Below are 17,463 nucleotides of genomic sequence, written 5' to 3' on the forward strand. Positions count from 1 at the left end.
TTATACCCTTAAAGATATTGAAGCAGTTTCTTAAGCCTGTTTTTTCTTTGCTTCCTACCCCAACGACAATGTATTCATTTTTTTTAACCCACTATAAATTTTTGAAGATAGTGTCTTTATTTTTTGTTGGTTATAAAGACAATACTTGCTTTTAGAAAAAATATGGAAAAATACAGAGGAAAAATATTACCTGTAATCCAACCACTCAGATGATTTCTGTTATGTTTAGATGTATATCTTCCTAAATTTTTTTTCTATACTTGGAACACATATTTATAACAAAAAATGGGTTCATTTCATATTTACTATTCTATAACCTTTTTAAAAATTAAATAATGGAATGTTTCCATGTATTTGTGTCTTTGGGGGGCGGTTTGTTGGTTTTATTGGTTTTTTTTAGTTTTTCCGTAATATACTTTGTCGGTACATATAGGCATACTTCATCCTTTTTCACTTCAGCCTGGGTGACAAAGCGAGACTCAAGTGCAGTGGCACGGTCTTGGCTCACTGCAACCTCCGCCTCCTAGGTCCAAGCAATTCTCCTGCCTCAGCCTCCCAAGTAGCTGGGATTACAGGCGCCCACCACCACAGCTGGCTAATTTTTGTATTTTTAGTAGACATGGGGTTTCGCCGTGTTGACCAGGCTGGTCTCAAACTCCTAACTTCAGATGATCCAGCCCACCTCGGCTTCTCAAAGTGCTGAGATTACTGGCGTGAGCTATGGTGCCAGGCCCTTTTTCACTTCCTTGTGGTCATGCACTGCAATGTATCTAACCTCTTCCCTATAATACATAGCTTCCAGATTTTCTCTTATAAACAAATATTGAACATCCTTGTACATACAGCATTAACAAGTATATCTTTGACTGTGAAAGTGTTTCTTTGAGGATTAGCTAGATCAAAATGAAAGCTTGTATTACATTTTGATACATACCTCCTAATTGCCTTCCCAAAAAAGTCGTGGATTTACACTCTGACTAGCAGTGTATAAAGAGTGCCCTGCAACTTTGTCAACACTTTAATATGAGCAGTCTTTTAGTACATTATTTTAATTTGCGTTACTCTAATAACAGTGAAGTTGAGCATCTTTTCATGTGTTTATTGGCTGTTTGTTTTTTCATACTTTAATGCATTTTTCTTTATGGTTGTTTGTGCCTATCTTATTGTTCCAAAAGTATTATATATTAGAAATATCAATTCTTATTTAATACATCACAGTACTTTCTTCCAGTCTGTCCCTTGTTTTTTAACTGTTTTTAAAACTCTGTCTCAATTGGCTTCTGGGTTTTATAACTTGCTTAGGAAAGTTCTCTAAACCCCAATAGTGTACCTGCTTTTTTCCACTTAATAAAACAACACAGAAGTCTTTACATGTGAAAACAGAGAAATTATCATCACTGTTAATGGTGTTCAGTTGTTTGGAGATGTTGTAATTTGTTATTTCCCGTTATTAGACTTTTTAATTGTTGCCACTGCAGTGTCCATCACATTCACTTGTCTAGTTAGGATAAATTCCAAGTGGGCGTGCTAAATAAAACAGATGCATGTAGAACTTGGATTTAGATTGCCAAATCAACCCACTGAAAATAGTTGTAGCTTAACACCCACCAGCAGTATATGAGAGCTCTGCTTTCTTGTTCTAATATCCAAGACTATCTCATAAATTAGTGTATGGCTTTGGTAATAATATTCTAAGGTCCTTTCTTTCATAGGAAACCTGGATTAACAGGACGAGGCATGTATGAACTGAAACCAGAATGTGCCAAAGAGTTCAACTTGTATTTCTATCACTTTTCAAGGGCAGAACAGTCCAAGGTAATTGGGAAAATTAAAAATGTAGCAGGGAAGGATTGCATTGTTTTTCTTAAGAGGTGAGGTTTCACCATGTTGCCCAGGCTAGAGTTTAGTGGCTATTCACAATGCCATTATAGAGCGTTGCAACCTCCAACTCCTGGGCTCAAGCAATCCTCCCACCTCAGCCTCTTGAGTAGATGAGATTACAAGCATGCACCACTGTATCTGGCTTGAATTTTTTTTTTCCTGAACAACTTTTTTACTGCTTTTGCAGATTGAAAAATGATACATTTTTATTGTAGGGAATTTGGAAAATATAAAATGTGAAGAAGAAAGTGGAAATTACTTAAAATACCCCCACCTAACATTTTGGAGCTTCCCCCTAGCGTTTTGTACATATGTATATAAGATCTATATAATACATACCTATACATATATGGGTATAGTTTTTTAAAACAAATTTTCAACCTGTATTATAATCAGTTAATTCATCTTATGCACATTTCAGAATTGGCATTATTTAACACTTTTTTGTAGAGATTCATGGAGCTTTTCTAATCATTCCTAGGTAATTAAATTTTGCCTTTTTGGCGGGGCATGTAATCTCAGCACTTTGGGTGGCTGAGGCGGGCAGATCGCTTGAGCTCAGGAGTTCGAGATCAGCCTGGCCAACATGTTGAAATCCCACGTCTACTAAAAATACAAAAATTAGCCAGGCATAGTGTCATGCACCTCTCGTCCCAGCTACTCAGGAGGCTGAGATAGGAGGATCACTTGAGCCCAGGAGGTCAAGCCTGCAGTGAGCTGTGATGGCACCACTGCATTCCAGCTTGGGCGATGGGAGTGAGACCCTATCAAAAAAAAAAAAAAAAAAAAATTCTGCCTTTTAGCAGTCTTCTCTTAAAATGGTTTTTCAATAAACAGCATTAAACAAAACTTAAACATAAAGCTTTTATTTAGTTTTTGATGAAGTCATAGAGTTCAAACTTAAATAAGTTTGTACTTATTTAAGTACATGTTTCCCTTCTAATCTAAAGTAATAGAGAACTCATTTGGAGATTCTTTTAGTTAAAAAAAAAATTAACCTTGATGTATCAGTTGGGGGGAGGACTAGAACATTAAGGATAGTTATCTTTTTTATTTTTTTATTTTTTTATTTTTTTTGAGATAGGGTCTCACTCTGTTGCCCAGGCTGGATTGCAGACCTCGGCTCACTACAGCCCCTGCCTCCCAGGTTCAAGCAATTATCCTGCCCCAGCCTCCTGAGTAGCTAGGGTTACAGGTGTGTGCCACCACACCCGGCCAATTTTTGTATTTTTAGTAGAGATGGGGATTCTCCGTGTTGGCCAGGCTGCTCTGGAACTCCTGACCTCAGGTAATCCACCCATCTTGGCCTCCCAAAGTGCTGGGATTACAGGTGTGAGCTGCCACGCCCTGGCCTCTGTTGTGTTACTTTCTGATTTTAGATGTTCATCCTTGGCCAGACATGGTGGCTCACACCTGTAATCCCAGCACTTTGGGAGGCCAAGGTGGGCAGATCACAAGGTCAGGAGTTCAAGACCAGCCTGGCCAACATAGTGAAACCCCGTCTCTACTAAAAATTTAAAAATTAGCCGGATGTGGTGGCGGGCATTACTAATTCCCTGTCCAAATAACTTTATTTTTTGTTAGGCAGAAGAAGCGCAACGGAAATTGAAAAGACAAAATAGAGAAGATACAGGTATTTTTAATCTTTCTAAAAATGTTTTGCCTATCTTTTTTTACTTGTTAAACATTGTTTTCTATTAACTATGATGATTGTCCTTGGTGGAATGAATATTTAAATGTAAGCTTTCCTAGTGAACAACCTCCTATTCAGAAGAATAATAAATATGTTAACATAGAAATAGTTTGTACTAAGTCCTCTGGGTTGATTTTATCTCAGCTCTTAAGACCTTTCTAGGGGAAAAGATAGACTTTCTTTTGTACTGCTGCTACTTATGTGGCTCTTTTTATGCATTTGACCTTGAGAAGGTAAAATAATAGCTTTAAGGTGTGTGTTAATGAATATTCTTTGAGTTAAAACTATCAAAAGTAACAAAGAGATAGTTTCTAAAGCATGTTCTGTAAAAGAAACCAATAATAACAACTGTATTTTCAGCACTCCCACCTCCGGTGTTGCCTCCATTCTGCCCTCTGTTTGCAAGCCTGGTTAACATTTTACAGTCAGATGTCATGTTGTGCATCATGGGAACAATTCTGCAATGGGCTGTGGAACATAATGGATATGCCTGGTCAGAGTCCATGCTACAAAGGGTAGGTTTGAAGACATTTATTATTTATATTTTAGTATTTTATAGTACAAGCAAAATATTCCTGTCTGTATCTATACACAGGAAAACTAGGCCGAAATGTATTGTGTTTTCCTAACTTGAATATATTGTTACTGCTTTTGTGTCTGACAGTGAAAACAAGTGCCAGACAGAATTTTTTATACCACATGGTTGTTACTACCTCATTCCCACTGGGCAGTCGTTCTCTCCTTGATTGGTCCTGCTCTTTATATATGTAGTATTCTGATATGGATACAATGTGTTATCTTTTATATATGTTTCTAATCTAATTATTTTCCAAAACAAAAATTTTTTTTGAATCATCCATATCCTTATTTTGTAGTTGAAGAAACTGACACTCATAGACTTACGGTCCTATAGCTAGTTAAGTGGCAAGTCTGGAACCTTGTTTGTGTTATTTTTGTTTTTGTGTTTTTGAGACAAGATCTGGCTTTGTCACCCAGGAAGCTGGAGTGCAGTGGTGCAATCTTGGCTCACTGCAACCTCTGCCTCCTGGGTTCAAGTGATCCCTCCTCCTCAGTATCCCAAGTAGCTGGGATTACAGGCATGCATCACAACATCTGGCTAATTTTTGTATTTTTGGTAGAGACAGTTTTGCCATGTTCCCCAGGCTGGTCTCGAGCTCCTAGACTCAAGCAATCCTCCCTCTTCGGCCTCCCCAAGTATTGGGATTACATGCGTGAGCCACCATGCCCAGCCCCTTGTTTGTATTTTACTTTATAGTTTTAATGTAAGCCGTTTGTACATTATCTCATTGAATTCACACAACACCCCATGAATAGATAAAAGTTTTTTCTCATTGTTAGATGAGGAAGCCAAGTTTCAGTGAGGTTCCATTAACTTCCCATATTAATCTACTTAGTGATATAACAATTATTCATTAAATAGAATGCCTACTTTATGCCTTATTCCATGCTAAGCCCTTTTTTTTTTTTTTTTTTTTTTTGAGACAGTTTTGCTCTTCTCACCCAGGCTGGAGTACAATGGCGTGATCTCGGCTCACTGCAACTTCTGCCTCCCGGGTTCAAGCAATTCTCCTGCCTCAGCCTCCCAAGTAGTTGAGAATACAGGCATCTGTCACCAAGCCCAGCTAATTTTTTGTATTTTTAGTAGAGACAGGGTTTCACCATGTTGGCCAGGCTAGTCTCGAACTCCCAACGTCAGGTGATCCACTCACCTCGGCCTCCCAAAGTGCTAGGATTACAGGCGTGAGCCACCGTGCCCAGCCATGCTAAGCACTCTGCATACAGTATTTGTAATCCTCAGAACTCTAGAGGGAAGCTTTTTTTTTTCCAATGTTAAAGATGATGACATGGGCTGAGAGGCATTCCCTTAGGGTATATATTAATAGCTTGAAAGCAGTAAAACCAGGATTCAGATTTGAATTTTGTAGCCCTCCTCGGGAGGCTGAGTAGCTGTCATTCTTTCTTTTTGTCTCACTGGCTAAGATGCGTGTATTCTTATAATGCCCTTCTATTTATCTATAAGCATATTTAAAGTGTAAAAGCATGGAGCTGTGGTATACTAGCTCGTTACTAGTACAGCTGTACTAGCTATCGTGTACTGTCAGCATTACATGAACAAAAGATTTGTGGGAAATAATGGAGAAAAGAGGTGTGAACAATATTTACCTTACATGTACATTTGCTTTATGTCACCTAGTTCTTCCAAGTCTCTGACAACCACAGTCATCCCATGTGAAGGGAAAGATACAGAGACATCACACACATATCTCCTTCAAAATCTGGTGTGTGGGCCCGGCACAGTGGCTCACCCCTGTAATCCTAACACTTTGGGAGGCCAAGGCGGGTGGATCACTTAGGATCGGGAGTTCAAGACCAGCCTGTACAACATGGTGAAACCCCGTCTCTATTAAAAATACAAAAATTAGCCAATCGTCATGGCACATGCCTATAATCCCAGCTACTCAGGAAGGCTCAGGAGAATCACTGGAAACTGGGAGGCGGAGGTTGCAGTGAGCCAATATTGTGCCACTGCACTCTAGCCTGGGCAACAGAGGGAGACTCCGTCTCAAAAAACAAAAAAACTTGGGCATGGGATAAGAGCAGTAAAAAAAACAAGTAGGTTGATATAGTCTCTTAGAAGTCTGGTCAGGAATATTTTGTGAGATACATTGAAGAACTATAAAGTTTATAAATGATAAGGCATTAGAGATAAAAGTTTGTCTTTCTCAGATGATGAAGATTTAGTCCTTAGAGAAATTAGGTAGTGTCATAGACTGGATAATTACATGGGGGATACGTTTAGCTTTATAATTACTTGACCACTGATTCTTGGAAGGTTTTTTTAAGTCTGTAGTATAGGTATAGAATAAAACTTACATATTATGTGACTTGCTGGTCACAGCTGGTGGTAATTTTAGCTTACCCTGAGAATTTGCAATTGAAATTTCTTCCTCATTGAAGTAGAAAATTTTGTTTTTCTTGCCAATAATTGTTTGTTAGAAAATAAACCTCAGTCTTTTCATTTAATAAAAATTAGTACTTCAAGGCCGGGCATGGTGGCTCACGCCTTTAATCCCAGCACTCTGGGAGGCCAAGATGGGCAGATCACTTGAGGTCAGGAGTTCAAGACCAGCCTGGCCAACATGGTGAAACCCCTTCTCTACTAAAAGTACAAAAATTAGCTGAGCGTGGTGGGGCACGCTTGTAGTCCCAGCTACTGGAGAGGCTGAGGCAGGAGAATCACTTGAACCTGGGAGGCAGAGGTTGCAGTGAGCCTGGGTGACAGGGCAAAACTCCATCTCAAAAAAAAAGAAAAAAAAATTAGTACTTCAAATTGTTTTTAATTGCATTTAGTATTTAATAGTTTGATTTATCTTTTTCAATAATTCTTTTTTCCTATTTCTTATTAAAATGTGCTTGATTTTTTAAATTTTTACTAAAAGTTACAAAACATTTATTCAAGGTGTTACATTTAATTGGAATGGCACTACAGGAAGAAAAACAACATTTAGAGAATGTCACGGAAGAGCATGTAGTAACATTTACCTTCACTCAGAAGATATCAAGTATGTATATATCTTTTTACTAAACTAACTCAAGATATAAATGATTTTAAGAAATCACTTAATAACCTCTTTTATTTGATCATATGGATTCTAAAAGGGTAATATTTAATCCAAACATTTGAGGCTATATGTACTCATCTGTGTAGTAAAGGTACTGTATTAAACCCTGATATATTTTTATAAAAATATCTAGGGCTAAGTTCAAAGTTACAGTCAGCTGTGGTTGATGTAAGATTCTACAGTATTGAAAATAAATAAAAATTATAGGGGATTAGATTGTCATTTCATATAAAGAAATGTGACTTTTTAAAAGAAGGCCAGGGAGTTTTTCTAGCTTTTTATTTTAAAAATTTCAAACATATAGACAAGTCGAAAGAATTGTCCAGTAAACGTTCATATACCTACTCCCTAGATTAGTAGTTTGCTATATTTGCTTTTATATTTATATACTTTCTTGAACCATTTGTTGTAGACATAATATTTCATGTCTCAAAGAAAAGCTTTTCGTTTACTAATTTTTAGAATCAGCCATTGGTCTGATAGTTACCTGCAATTGTGGCAACTTTGAATGTTTTTTGTTTAGAGTTTTTTTAAATATTATTCATGGATTTTTATTTATTCAGTGTTTTATAGTCACTTATAATGAGTATTCCTTTTGATGCTCAAATTATGCCCATTTTGGTCAGTGGGAGTTTATTTAGTCAGCTTCTGTGTCCTTTTCACCCAGCCCCATTTGTATTTGAGTACCACCTCGCTTTCCAGCCCAAAAGATGCCCAAGCTCATCTTGTACTTTCCCTGCCACAGACCTGTAGTCAGCCATTTGCTGAGGTGTTTTTAAATGAATTGATGGTGCTATGATAGGAGTTTATAAATGCTTTGACTGAAAAGGATTATTTCTGTAACTGTGTTCAGTGCCATTTCTTCCTAAACGATAACTGTGAGAATTATACTACCAGGGGACAAGGAGGAAATAATTTTGTTTGCTGCTAGATCTCTAGTTTTCCTTTTTGCCCTCATCCAAGTAAATGAGAGAAAGAGGAGAAACCACGTTTTCCCACCGAAGACTTTATTCTTGGATGCCAGTTTTTACCTATTCTTTTTCTCTGCCATATTGTTTCTTTGGATTAATACTGTTGTTTTTGCTTTCTTTATTTCTGGTGTGTTTATTTTAGAATAACCACACAGAATACTCCCTAATTTCATTCACTCATCACTATAAAATATTAGGTTCTTGGCCAGGCACGGTGGCTCACTCCTGTAATCCCAGCACTTTGGGAGACCGAGGTGGGTGAATCACATGATATCAAGAGTTCGAGACCAACCTGGCCAACATGACAAAACCCTGTCTCTACCAAAAATACAAAAATTAACCGGGCATGCTGGTGGGCACCTGTAATCCCAGCTACTCGGGAGGCTGAGGCAGGAGAATCGCTTGAACCCAGGAGGTGGAGGTTGCAGTGGACCGAGATCACACCACTGCACTCCAGCCTGGGCGACAGAGTGTGAGACTCAGTCTCAAAAAAAAAAAAAAAAAAAAAAGGTTCTCTCTTACTTTCTCTTTCTTTCTTATTAAACAATCATCATTTTCCCTCAGGATTACTCTTAACTTGTCTTTAGACATTCTACATAATTAAGACACACGATTTATTTCCAAAGAAACCTCTCCCTTATCTAGAGTCACATCGCTAATGCATGCCACAGAGTTTTAGATGTGATAGAATATTAAAGATCACACAGGTCAATCTCTTCCCCTCTTAGGAAAAAGGGACGTTTTTCCAGAATGGCAGCACCAAAATCAAGAAAATCAATAATTGAACATTTCTGGCTGCAGACTAACAGAAAATATGGACTTGACTCTTATATTCGAATAAACAAACAGTGAATTCCTAGGGGAAGAAATTCATTTTATTCTGAATCTAGTTTTTATTAGAGTCAATGGTCAGAGCAAATAAACATATTTGTACATATATGCACCTCTTAATGCTAACTTATTTTTAGACCTGTAAAATCTCAGAGACACCACTTATTTTTAGCTGAATTTGTATGTAATTTTGCTAAAGAGATGTCAAAATAATCATTTGCTATAAAAAGTCACTTTTGAATCCTTAAAGAATTCTAGTTGTTGGCAACTTGTTTGTAAAAGACAAATATGTCACATTCTCAAGAAGTATTGAAAATCTCTATTTTGGTAGAGCCATAATCAAATTATGGGCAATAGGTGTTATAAGCAACTGCATTTATGTTCCTGTGCATAGGAATAGCTACTATGAAGTGTTAGCTATTGTTATTGTGCCTTTTATTTTTCTGCCGTAGAACCTGGTGAAGCGCCAAAAAACTCTCCTAGCATACTAGCTATGCTGGAAACACTACAAAATGCTCCCTACCTAGAAGTCCACAAAGACATGATTCGGTGGATATTGAAGGTAAAATTTCTACATTCCTCTGCTTTTTGTGAGAAATATTGAATATTTGTTATGTGTACATTGTGATGATATTTCATACAGGATACTGATACTTTTTTTTTTTTTGTAGACTTTTAATGCTGTTAAAAAGATGAGGGAGAGTTCACCTACCAGTCCCGTGGCAGAGACAGAAGGAACCATAATGGAAGAGGTATAAACAATAAAAAGTGTCATAATACTAAAAAATTATAGCAAGTTCAGTATGAACAAAATAAATTTATCTACATTAAGTTGCCAGTTACTCACAACATTTAAATTCCAAGAAATATGCCACTATTTGTCTCTATTTGTTGTAGCAATTTTTTGTCTGCTTTTTTTCTTTAAAACAGGTCAGTTTAAGAGTCTTTTCTCTTGTTTAAATAAGTGAGATTATAGAATAATTTTTTAATTGGTATTTACAATAAAAATATTTCTGCTTTGGAAAAATATGTGCATTTTAGCATCTAATTGTCTAATTGAATGGAGTATAATTTCAGAGTTCAAGGGACAAAGACAAAGCTGAGAGGAAGAGAAAAGCAGAGATTGCCAGACTGCGCAGAGAAAAGATCATGGCTCAGATGTCTGAAATGCAGCGGCATTTTATTGATGAAAACAAAGAACTCTTTCAGCAGACATTAGAACTGGATGCCTCAACCTCTGCTGTTCTTGATAATAGGTAAAAAAAAAAAAAAAATTAATCTCTTGACCAGTTGTTCCCAACTAGGGGCAGTGTTGCTTTTTTTCCTTGTAAGTATACTTTTAATCCTAAAGTAATTTAGTAGAATTCATAGGTAAATTTTGTGACCTCCGTTTAGAAGATTTAATCTTAGAAATCTCTGAATATAGATATGGTAAGTCCTGTGTACACCTGGTAGGGTATTTTCTGCAGAAGACCTTGGACATTCATGAATGAATAAGTACACTACACTCAGTTACCTAGAGCGTATGACATCTGTGTTGAAGATTAGATTACTGTGAGGATTAAAGGAGATGGTTTTGATACATACCAAAGACTTGACAATCCAAGTTATCAAAACCATGTGTTAAATATATACATTCCTGGCCATGCGTGGTGGCTCACGCCTGTAATCTCAGCACTTTGGGAGGCCAAGGCAGGCGGATCACAAGGTCAGGAGTTCAAGACCAGCCTGACCAACATGGTGAAACCCCATCTCTACTAAAAATACAAAAAAAAAAAAAATTAGCCGGGCGTGGTGGTGCGTGCCTATAATCCCAGCTACTCAGGGGGCTGAGGCAGGAGAATTGCTTGAACCTGCGAGGCGGAGGTTTCAGTGAGCCGAGATTGTGCCACTCACCCCAGCCTGGGTGACAGAGCAAGACTCTGTCTCAAAAAAAAGATAAATAAATAAATATATATATATACACACACACACACACACATATACATACACACACATACATACCTGTAGTCTGCTATTTTGTGATTATATAGAAAGTTTTTGGGATCATTAATTCTATTCATAACCTTTGTATTGCAGCCCTGTGGCTTCAGATATGACACTTACAGCACTGGGCCCCACACAAACTCAGGTTCCTGAACAAAGACAATTCGTTACATGTATATTGTGTCAAGAGGAGCAAGAAGTTAAAGTGGAAAGCAGGGCAATGGTCTTGGCAGCGTTTGTTCAGAGATCAACTGTATTATCAAAAAACAGAAGTAAATTTATTCAAGATCCAGGTAAGTCTTAGCTAGATCCCCATCTTCCCTTTTAATAACAACTGCCAGTTAATGTGGTTGGTGATACATTGAGATTTTTTAAACCTAAAAATAACTCCATAGACTTGGATGGTATCTTTGGCAGGTAACTTAGGCAGGATTTCCCCACTTGGCAGATGTGGAACCACTCCAGAAAGTTATACCTGAATCACATAGCTGATAAATAGCAGGGATTCAAAGAAAAGCTTTTCTTTGTGATGTAACATTATCATACTTTGGAATTTCACAGTCTTTTCCATCCTTCAGTACACTTGCAAAGTCCTGGTCATTTGTTGACACACTGAAATAATAATTGTTTTGTCTTATTGATAGAGCCTGAGTGGAATCTCCTGAGAACAGTGATGGAGAGTTACCTATGTAAGAGGCAATCCTTGAGCCAAATTGATTTAGAATAGTAATACCACCACAGATTGGGTTCCCCAGAAAGCAGATTCTTGGGATACAGATTACCGTGCAGGACAGTTGAGGGCCCTCTTTCAGCAACTGAGGGAGTAAAGCAGGGAGATCCAGTCTGCACATGATTTTGTCCACCACAGACACATTTATTTCTCTGCTTGTAGGTTGTGCTCTGTGTGCGTGTGCTTCAGCGATACCCAGTAAACTTCTTGAGAGTAGGAACTGTGTCTTGGGAATTCCCAGAGCACTGCTTTAACCAGTGCCTTTCACACTGCAGCGTGAAAGGAGGTTTGAGAGCCCACTTTTAGAGTTGCCTTCTCTCTATAAAGAAAGTCTTTGCATCCTACTTATGAAAGGTTGGTCTGCTTCATCTTTAAAAATGGTCATTTAGGCTGGGTATGGTAGCTCATGCCTGTAATCCCAGCACTTTGGGAGGCCGAGGCAGGTGGATCACCTGAGGTCAGGAGTTCAAGACCAGCCTGGCCAACATGGCGAAACCCCATCTCTACTAATAGTACAAAAAAAACCTAGCTGAATTTGGTGGCACGCGCCTGTAGTCCCAGCTACTCAAGAGGCTGAGGCATGAGAATTGCTTGAACCTAGGAGGCAGAGGTTGCAGTGAGCCGAGATTGCACCACTGCCCTCCAGCCTGGGCGACAGAGACCCTGTGTGTGTTTTTTTTTGTTTTTTTGTTTTTTAAAAAAAAAAGAAAAGGCCAGGCACAGTGGCTCACACCTGTAATCCCAGCACTCTGGGAGGCCAAGGCAGGCAGATCACAAGGTCAGGAGATCAAGACCATCCTGGCTAACACGGTGAAACCCCATCTCTACTAAAAAATACAAAAAAAAATTAGCCAGACATGGTGGCAGTTACCTGTAGTCCCAGCTACTTGGGAGGCTGAGGCAGGAGAATGACGTGAACCCAGGAAGCAGAGCTTGCAGTGAGTCGAGATCGTGCCACTGCACTCCAATCTGGGTGACAGAGCAAGACTGTCTTTAAAAAAAAAAAAAAAAAAGATAGTCATTTAAACTAGGTGCTTTATAATTTCATTCCAGGCCAAAGACAAAGTTGCTAATTTTATTTAACTTATTACTTCCTGAAGAAAAAGCATTAGCTGCCTATAAGTGGATTTTCTTAATGCTTTGACATTTGCACTGTTCTAGTGTTAAAGCAAATTAAAACTATTAAAGCAAATTAAAAGTAGTTCTTTCTAGAGTGTTAGGAAATTTCTAAGATTATACCAATTTATATAAAGAATTCAAAAAATTCTGAAAGAAGCCAGACATCCATCTTGTGTTTCGTGATTTTTCATCCCCTTTGAATATAAAAATTAGCACCAGGACAGAAGACTCTGAATTACTTTTTTTTCCCCTATCTGATCTGGTCTGTGCTTAGATTTTTTGTTGTCACTTTGGCTCTGATGTGATTATTCGCTGTATGAGTGTTGTTAGGCAGTCTGTCCTCTAGGGGGCGCCCCATTACTGCCAAAACATTTTTTTATTAGAGATCATTGTAACCCAGCTGCCCTGAACGCACATAAGGCAGCCCCATGAAGAGAGTAGCTCTTTTACCTGGAGCTCGGGGTATGATGGGAGGAATTGGAATATCTCAGTACCCTGAAAGTGTGAAATGTTCAAAAGATTGGATATATTTAAATTCATAGTTCTAATTTCAGTTTACAATTTGAGAATGTTTAATTAATTTGCTGTGGGTGGTGAAAATTAGAGAGTCCTACTTTCTAAATAATCCAAGGTGTTGCATAAATTATTGGTATCTCGGAGGAATAAACTAGCATTTCATTTCAAATTTACAAGTCTTTATCAAGGATTTTACAATTTAAAGTTACACATTTGTTATAGGAAAATTAAATGCTTCACTTTTTTTGGTTTTTTTGTTGTTGTTGTTGTTTTGTAATACAGAAAAATATGATCCGTTATTCATGCACCCTGATCTGTCTTGTGGAACACACACTAGTAGCTGTGGGCACATTATGCATGCCCATTGTTGGCAAAGGTAATGTATATTCTTAATATTTGTCAAGAGAAGTTTATCTAAGGGCTCAATATTTTTAAAATAGAGGAAATTTCATTCTAGAAAAAAGGAAAACTAAAAATGTTGAAAAAATCTGTATCATTGCCTAATAAATAACAAAAGTTATTTGCCTTGTCATAGATGTAAAGCATATGTCAGATATGTTTTTTAATTTAGCTTTATATCCAAGTCTCTTCTATATCTTCCAAAGAAGGAAGTGGATCTGTATCAGTCTGTGGATGAAGAAAAGGGTTTTTACAGTAGGATAAACTCTAGAAGGGTAATGTTGTCTTTCTTTGGGTCCAGGGTGGACAACTTTTGATTCCATAGATGTTAGTACTTGCTTTGTTACTTCCCAAAATTGTAATGGCTCCCTGTGATGAGATGTCCTGAATTTGTTCTACCTTGGTGTTTCCTATGCTTCTGCAAAACCAATAAATCAATAATACTATTATTCTAGAACTACGCTCACCCAGTTATCATGAACTACCCCCAACAACTAGCCACCACGTTGTAGTCCCAGCTACTTGGGAGGCTGAGACAGGAGAATTGCTTGAATGTGGGAGGTGGAGGTTGCAGTGAACCAAGATCATGCAACTGCACTCCAGCCTGGGCGACAGAGCGAGACTCCATCTCAAAAAAAAAAAAAAAAAAAAAAAAAAGCCACCAGCCTTGGGGAAGTGGCAAGAGAACAATGGCACCGAGAAATTTTTGTTGCTGCTTTGTGAATGCTTTTTTACATGGCAGTCTTTTTTTTTTATTTTCCTGTTTTAGAACTTTTAATCCATTTGGATTTTTAAAATCACTCAAAAATCGTGTTAAAAATAATTTAGTTTAAGATTTTCATTTTTGAACTATTTGTGGAAACAAATTATTTAAAATGTTGAAGCTTGTGGCTGTCATTTATATAAATTACCATCGTTTTGATACCTCATGTTCTCTAATTGTAAAGGTATTTTGATTCCGTTCAAGCTAAAGAACAGCGAAGGCAACAGAGATTACGCTTACATACAAGCTATGATGTAGAAAACGGAGAATTCCTTTGCCCCCTTTGTGAATGCTTGAGTAATACTGTTATTCCTCTGCTGCTTCCTCCAAGAAATATTTTTAACAAGTAAGTTTTGACTCATGACAACCTATTACAAAGCAATAGTTTGCTTTGAAGATAATGAAATAATAAATCAGGGAGGAAAACTTAGTCTAGGCAATTGCATAGTGTTTTCCAGATACTTTCCAAACTCTAGTCATTTTCTTCTAGCAGACCTGTGGAATGTGATTTTAGTTTTCAGAGAGGAACAGGTGAAAATTTAACAGTTTCTAAGCTATAAAATTCCTATGAAAACCAAGTATCTGGTTTATTTCTAGGGACCCTACTTTTAAGATCTCCCATACACTTTTCAAGAGATGCTCAGTAAACTGGCAGAGGGAGATGGAACAACTCAAACTGACTTTATAGGACAGTCTAAAAATCAAATAAAACTTTTTGCAATGTACTGGCCATTCATAGTTTTAAGAACCAGGCAAAAAAGTGAAAATCTGTTGGTATATTTTAAATGGAAAAATCTCAGCTGGACGTTGTGGCTCACATCTATAAACCTAGCACTTTGGGAGGCCAAGGTGAGAGGATCATTTGAGCCCAGGAGTTCAAGACCAGCCTGGGCAACATAGTGAGACCCTGTCTGTACAAAAAATAAAAAGTTAGCTGGATGTAGTGGCATATGCCTACAGTCCCAGCTACTTCAGAGACTCGGGTGGGAGGCTCGCTTGGGTCAAGAATGCAGTGAGCTTTGATCATGCCATTGCACTTCAGCCTGAGTGACAGAGCAAGACCCTGTCTCAAAAATAAAATAAGTGCTTGCTTCAGCAGCACATATACTAAAATTGGAACGATAAAGAGAAGATAAGCATGGCTCTTTCACAAGGATGACACACAAATTCGTGAAGTGTTCCATATTTTTAGCTCTTTTAGAATTTGTCTAGCAGACTAAAAAAAATAAGAAAAGGAAATGGAAAATTTCTGTAACTTCAGTTTTTTGGATGCTTTTAGTTACGATTATTGGACATACTCATTTCAAGTATGAATTTGATAATGTCTGCTATTCGAATCTGAACTTCATTTCTCAATGTAGAATTATGCTATCTACCTTGCATGCACAAATACTAAGTTATGTGAGTATAAATGATCCATTTCTGTGTTATTTGAATTCAGTTCAAAGCAAAGTCAGTTTTTTCTCGTCAGTTTTAGGAGTTCAAGCTTTGGTGTTCTTAGTCTATGCTACCACAAAATGTTCTTAAAATATTAGTAGATTTTAGTGTAAGCTCATGCTTTTTAATTATAAAAGAATATCATGGTACTGATTTATCTGCATTTGAACTGATAAAGAAATTAATTATTGTTAGATGGAGGATTAACTGTGTATAAGAAGAAATCACCCTTGTTGGATTTCATCTGTCACTTTATTGGTCCACTTTTTGGGTTTTGCCCATGAGATTCAATTATGGTTTAGTCATATTTGAATACAATCATAAAAAGAACACAGGCTTTGGAATCTGACAGAGCCAAGTTTGAATGCTAGCTTTGTCCCTTATTCGGCCTTAGTCAAGTTACATAGCTCTAAACCTCAGTTTCCTCATCTGTAAAATGGGGACAATAATAAAACCTATTACAAAATATAGGAATACAACCTATACAAATAATACAACATAGGAATACAACCTATGCAAATAATAACCTGAAACAAAATGGAGGGATATTTTGAGGATTAAGTCTAATACCGTAAGATATTTACAGTAAAATTCTTTACTAAGTGCTTGTAACATAATAAGCACTTGGTAGATATTAATAGTGATAGCGATTATGATGCTTAAGAAATTCTAGCAAATTCCAATACTGAAGAGTGAGATTTTTAATACACAGTGTTATTACTATCATATTGACAAATAATATATTGATTTCCATTGGCCAATATCCTGATTTTTTTTTTAATGCAACAAATTTTCCCCTATCCTTTTTGTTTTTAATATTTGGAATGTGTCTAAAATATGCCTGTGATCATTTAAGGAGTCTTTTGTATCTTAAGGAACAATAATAAAACACTAAATACTCTCTATAATCTTTTCTAGCAGGTTAAATTTTTCAGACCAACCAAATCTGACTCAGTGGATTAGAACAATATCTCAGCAAATAAAAGCATTACAGTTTCTTAGGAAAGAAGAAAGTACTCCTAGTAAGTTCTGGTAACCTGTTTTCATTTTTCCCTGAAGTCCGAGGTCATCAGAAAATGTATTTCCAGAAGAAATTGTTTAAAAGTGAAACCTCCCATTTAAAATTTTGACTCATTCTAATTTTCCTTGTCTTAATAAACTAAATTTGACTTTACTGCATTACTCCTTATTCCTTAAACACACAAGCTCATGTGAAGTTTCTAATAAACACTTCTCACTTATTCCCCCATTTTATTGAAGAGCTTCTGGAGGTGGGGGAGATGTAACTGAGTGTTGCAGAGCTAGCTTTAGTTCTCGGTGGGCTAACTCACCTTACTGTTGGCATTACCAAAGGCTTCCCAAGTTTCATAGACCATGCACTGTACTTATGACCTTGTGGGAACGTAGTACGAACAGGATTTATATCATTGGTTTTCATAGAAACAGAATAGCTACTCTTGTTTTTGTTTTAGTGGCTGTACTATAACGAAAAG

At 37.2% G+C, this 17,463-nt stretch overlaps 1 protein-coding gene and 1 non-coding gene across 6 annotated transcripts in view; both read left to right on the forward strand.

Annotated features, from left to right (window-relative positions):
- UBR2 (ubiquitin protein ligase E3 component n-recognin 2) overlaps positions 1 to 17,463 on the forward strand; it is a 129,044-nt gene that overhangs the window by 85,429 nt on the left and 26,152 nt on the right. For 4 of the 5 annotated variants that reach the window (XR_010126837.1, XM_054493387.2, XM_054493386.2 and 1 more), the window contains exons 23-33: positions 1,713 to 1,815; positions 3,466 to 3,514; positions 3,935 to 4,089; positions 7,056 to 7,158; positions 9,473 to 9,582; positions 9,692 to 9,772; positions 10,098 to 10,276; positions 11,100 to 11,299; positions 13,654 to 13,747; positions 14,718 to 14,879; positions 16,889 to 16,992. Coding sequence is in view for 4 of the 5 variants with exons in the window: in XM_054493387.2 (XP_054349362.2) it covers positions 1,713 to 1,815; positions 3,466 to 3,514; positions 3,935 to 4,089; positions 7,056 to 7,158; positions 9,473 to 9,582; positions 9,692 to 9,772; positions 10,098 to 10,276; positions 11,100 to 11,299; positions 13,654 to 13,747; positions 14,718 to 14,879; positions 16,889 to 16,992 (1,340 nt within the window). In the remaining variant the exon portion in view is untranslated. The remainder of the gene's footprint in view (positions 1 to 1,712; positions 1,816 to 3,465; positions 3,515 to 3,934; positions 4,090 to 7,055; positions 7,159 to 9,472; positions 9,583 to 9,691; positions 9,773 to 10,097; positions 10,277 to 11,099; positions 11,300 to 13,653; positions 13,748 to 14,717; positions 14,880 to 16,888; positions 16,993 to 17,463) is intronic. The other variant, XM_054493389.2, reaches the window with a different exon arrangement.
- LOC129039667 (U6 spliceosomal RNA) lies at positions 15,617 to 15,723 on the forward strand. The gene has a single exon (XR_008503390.1). It is a non-coding gene; the product is annotated as a U6 spliceosomal RNA (small nuclear RNA).

This window comes from Pongo pygmaeus, chromosome 5 (genome assembly GCF_028885625.2).
Source record: "Pongo pygmaeus isolate AG05252 chromosome 5, NHGRI_mPonPyg2-v2.0_pri, whole genome shotgun sequence".
Lineage (NCBI taxonomy): Eukaryota > Metazoa > Chordata > Mammalia > Primates > Hominidae > Pongo > Pongo pygmaeus.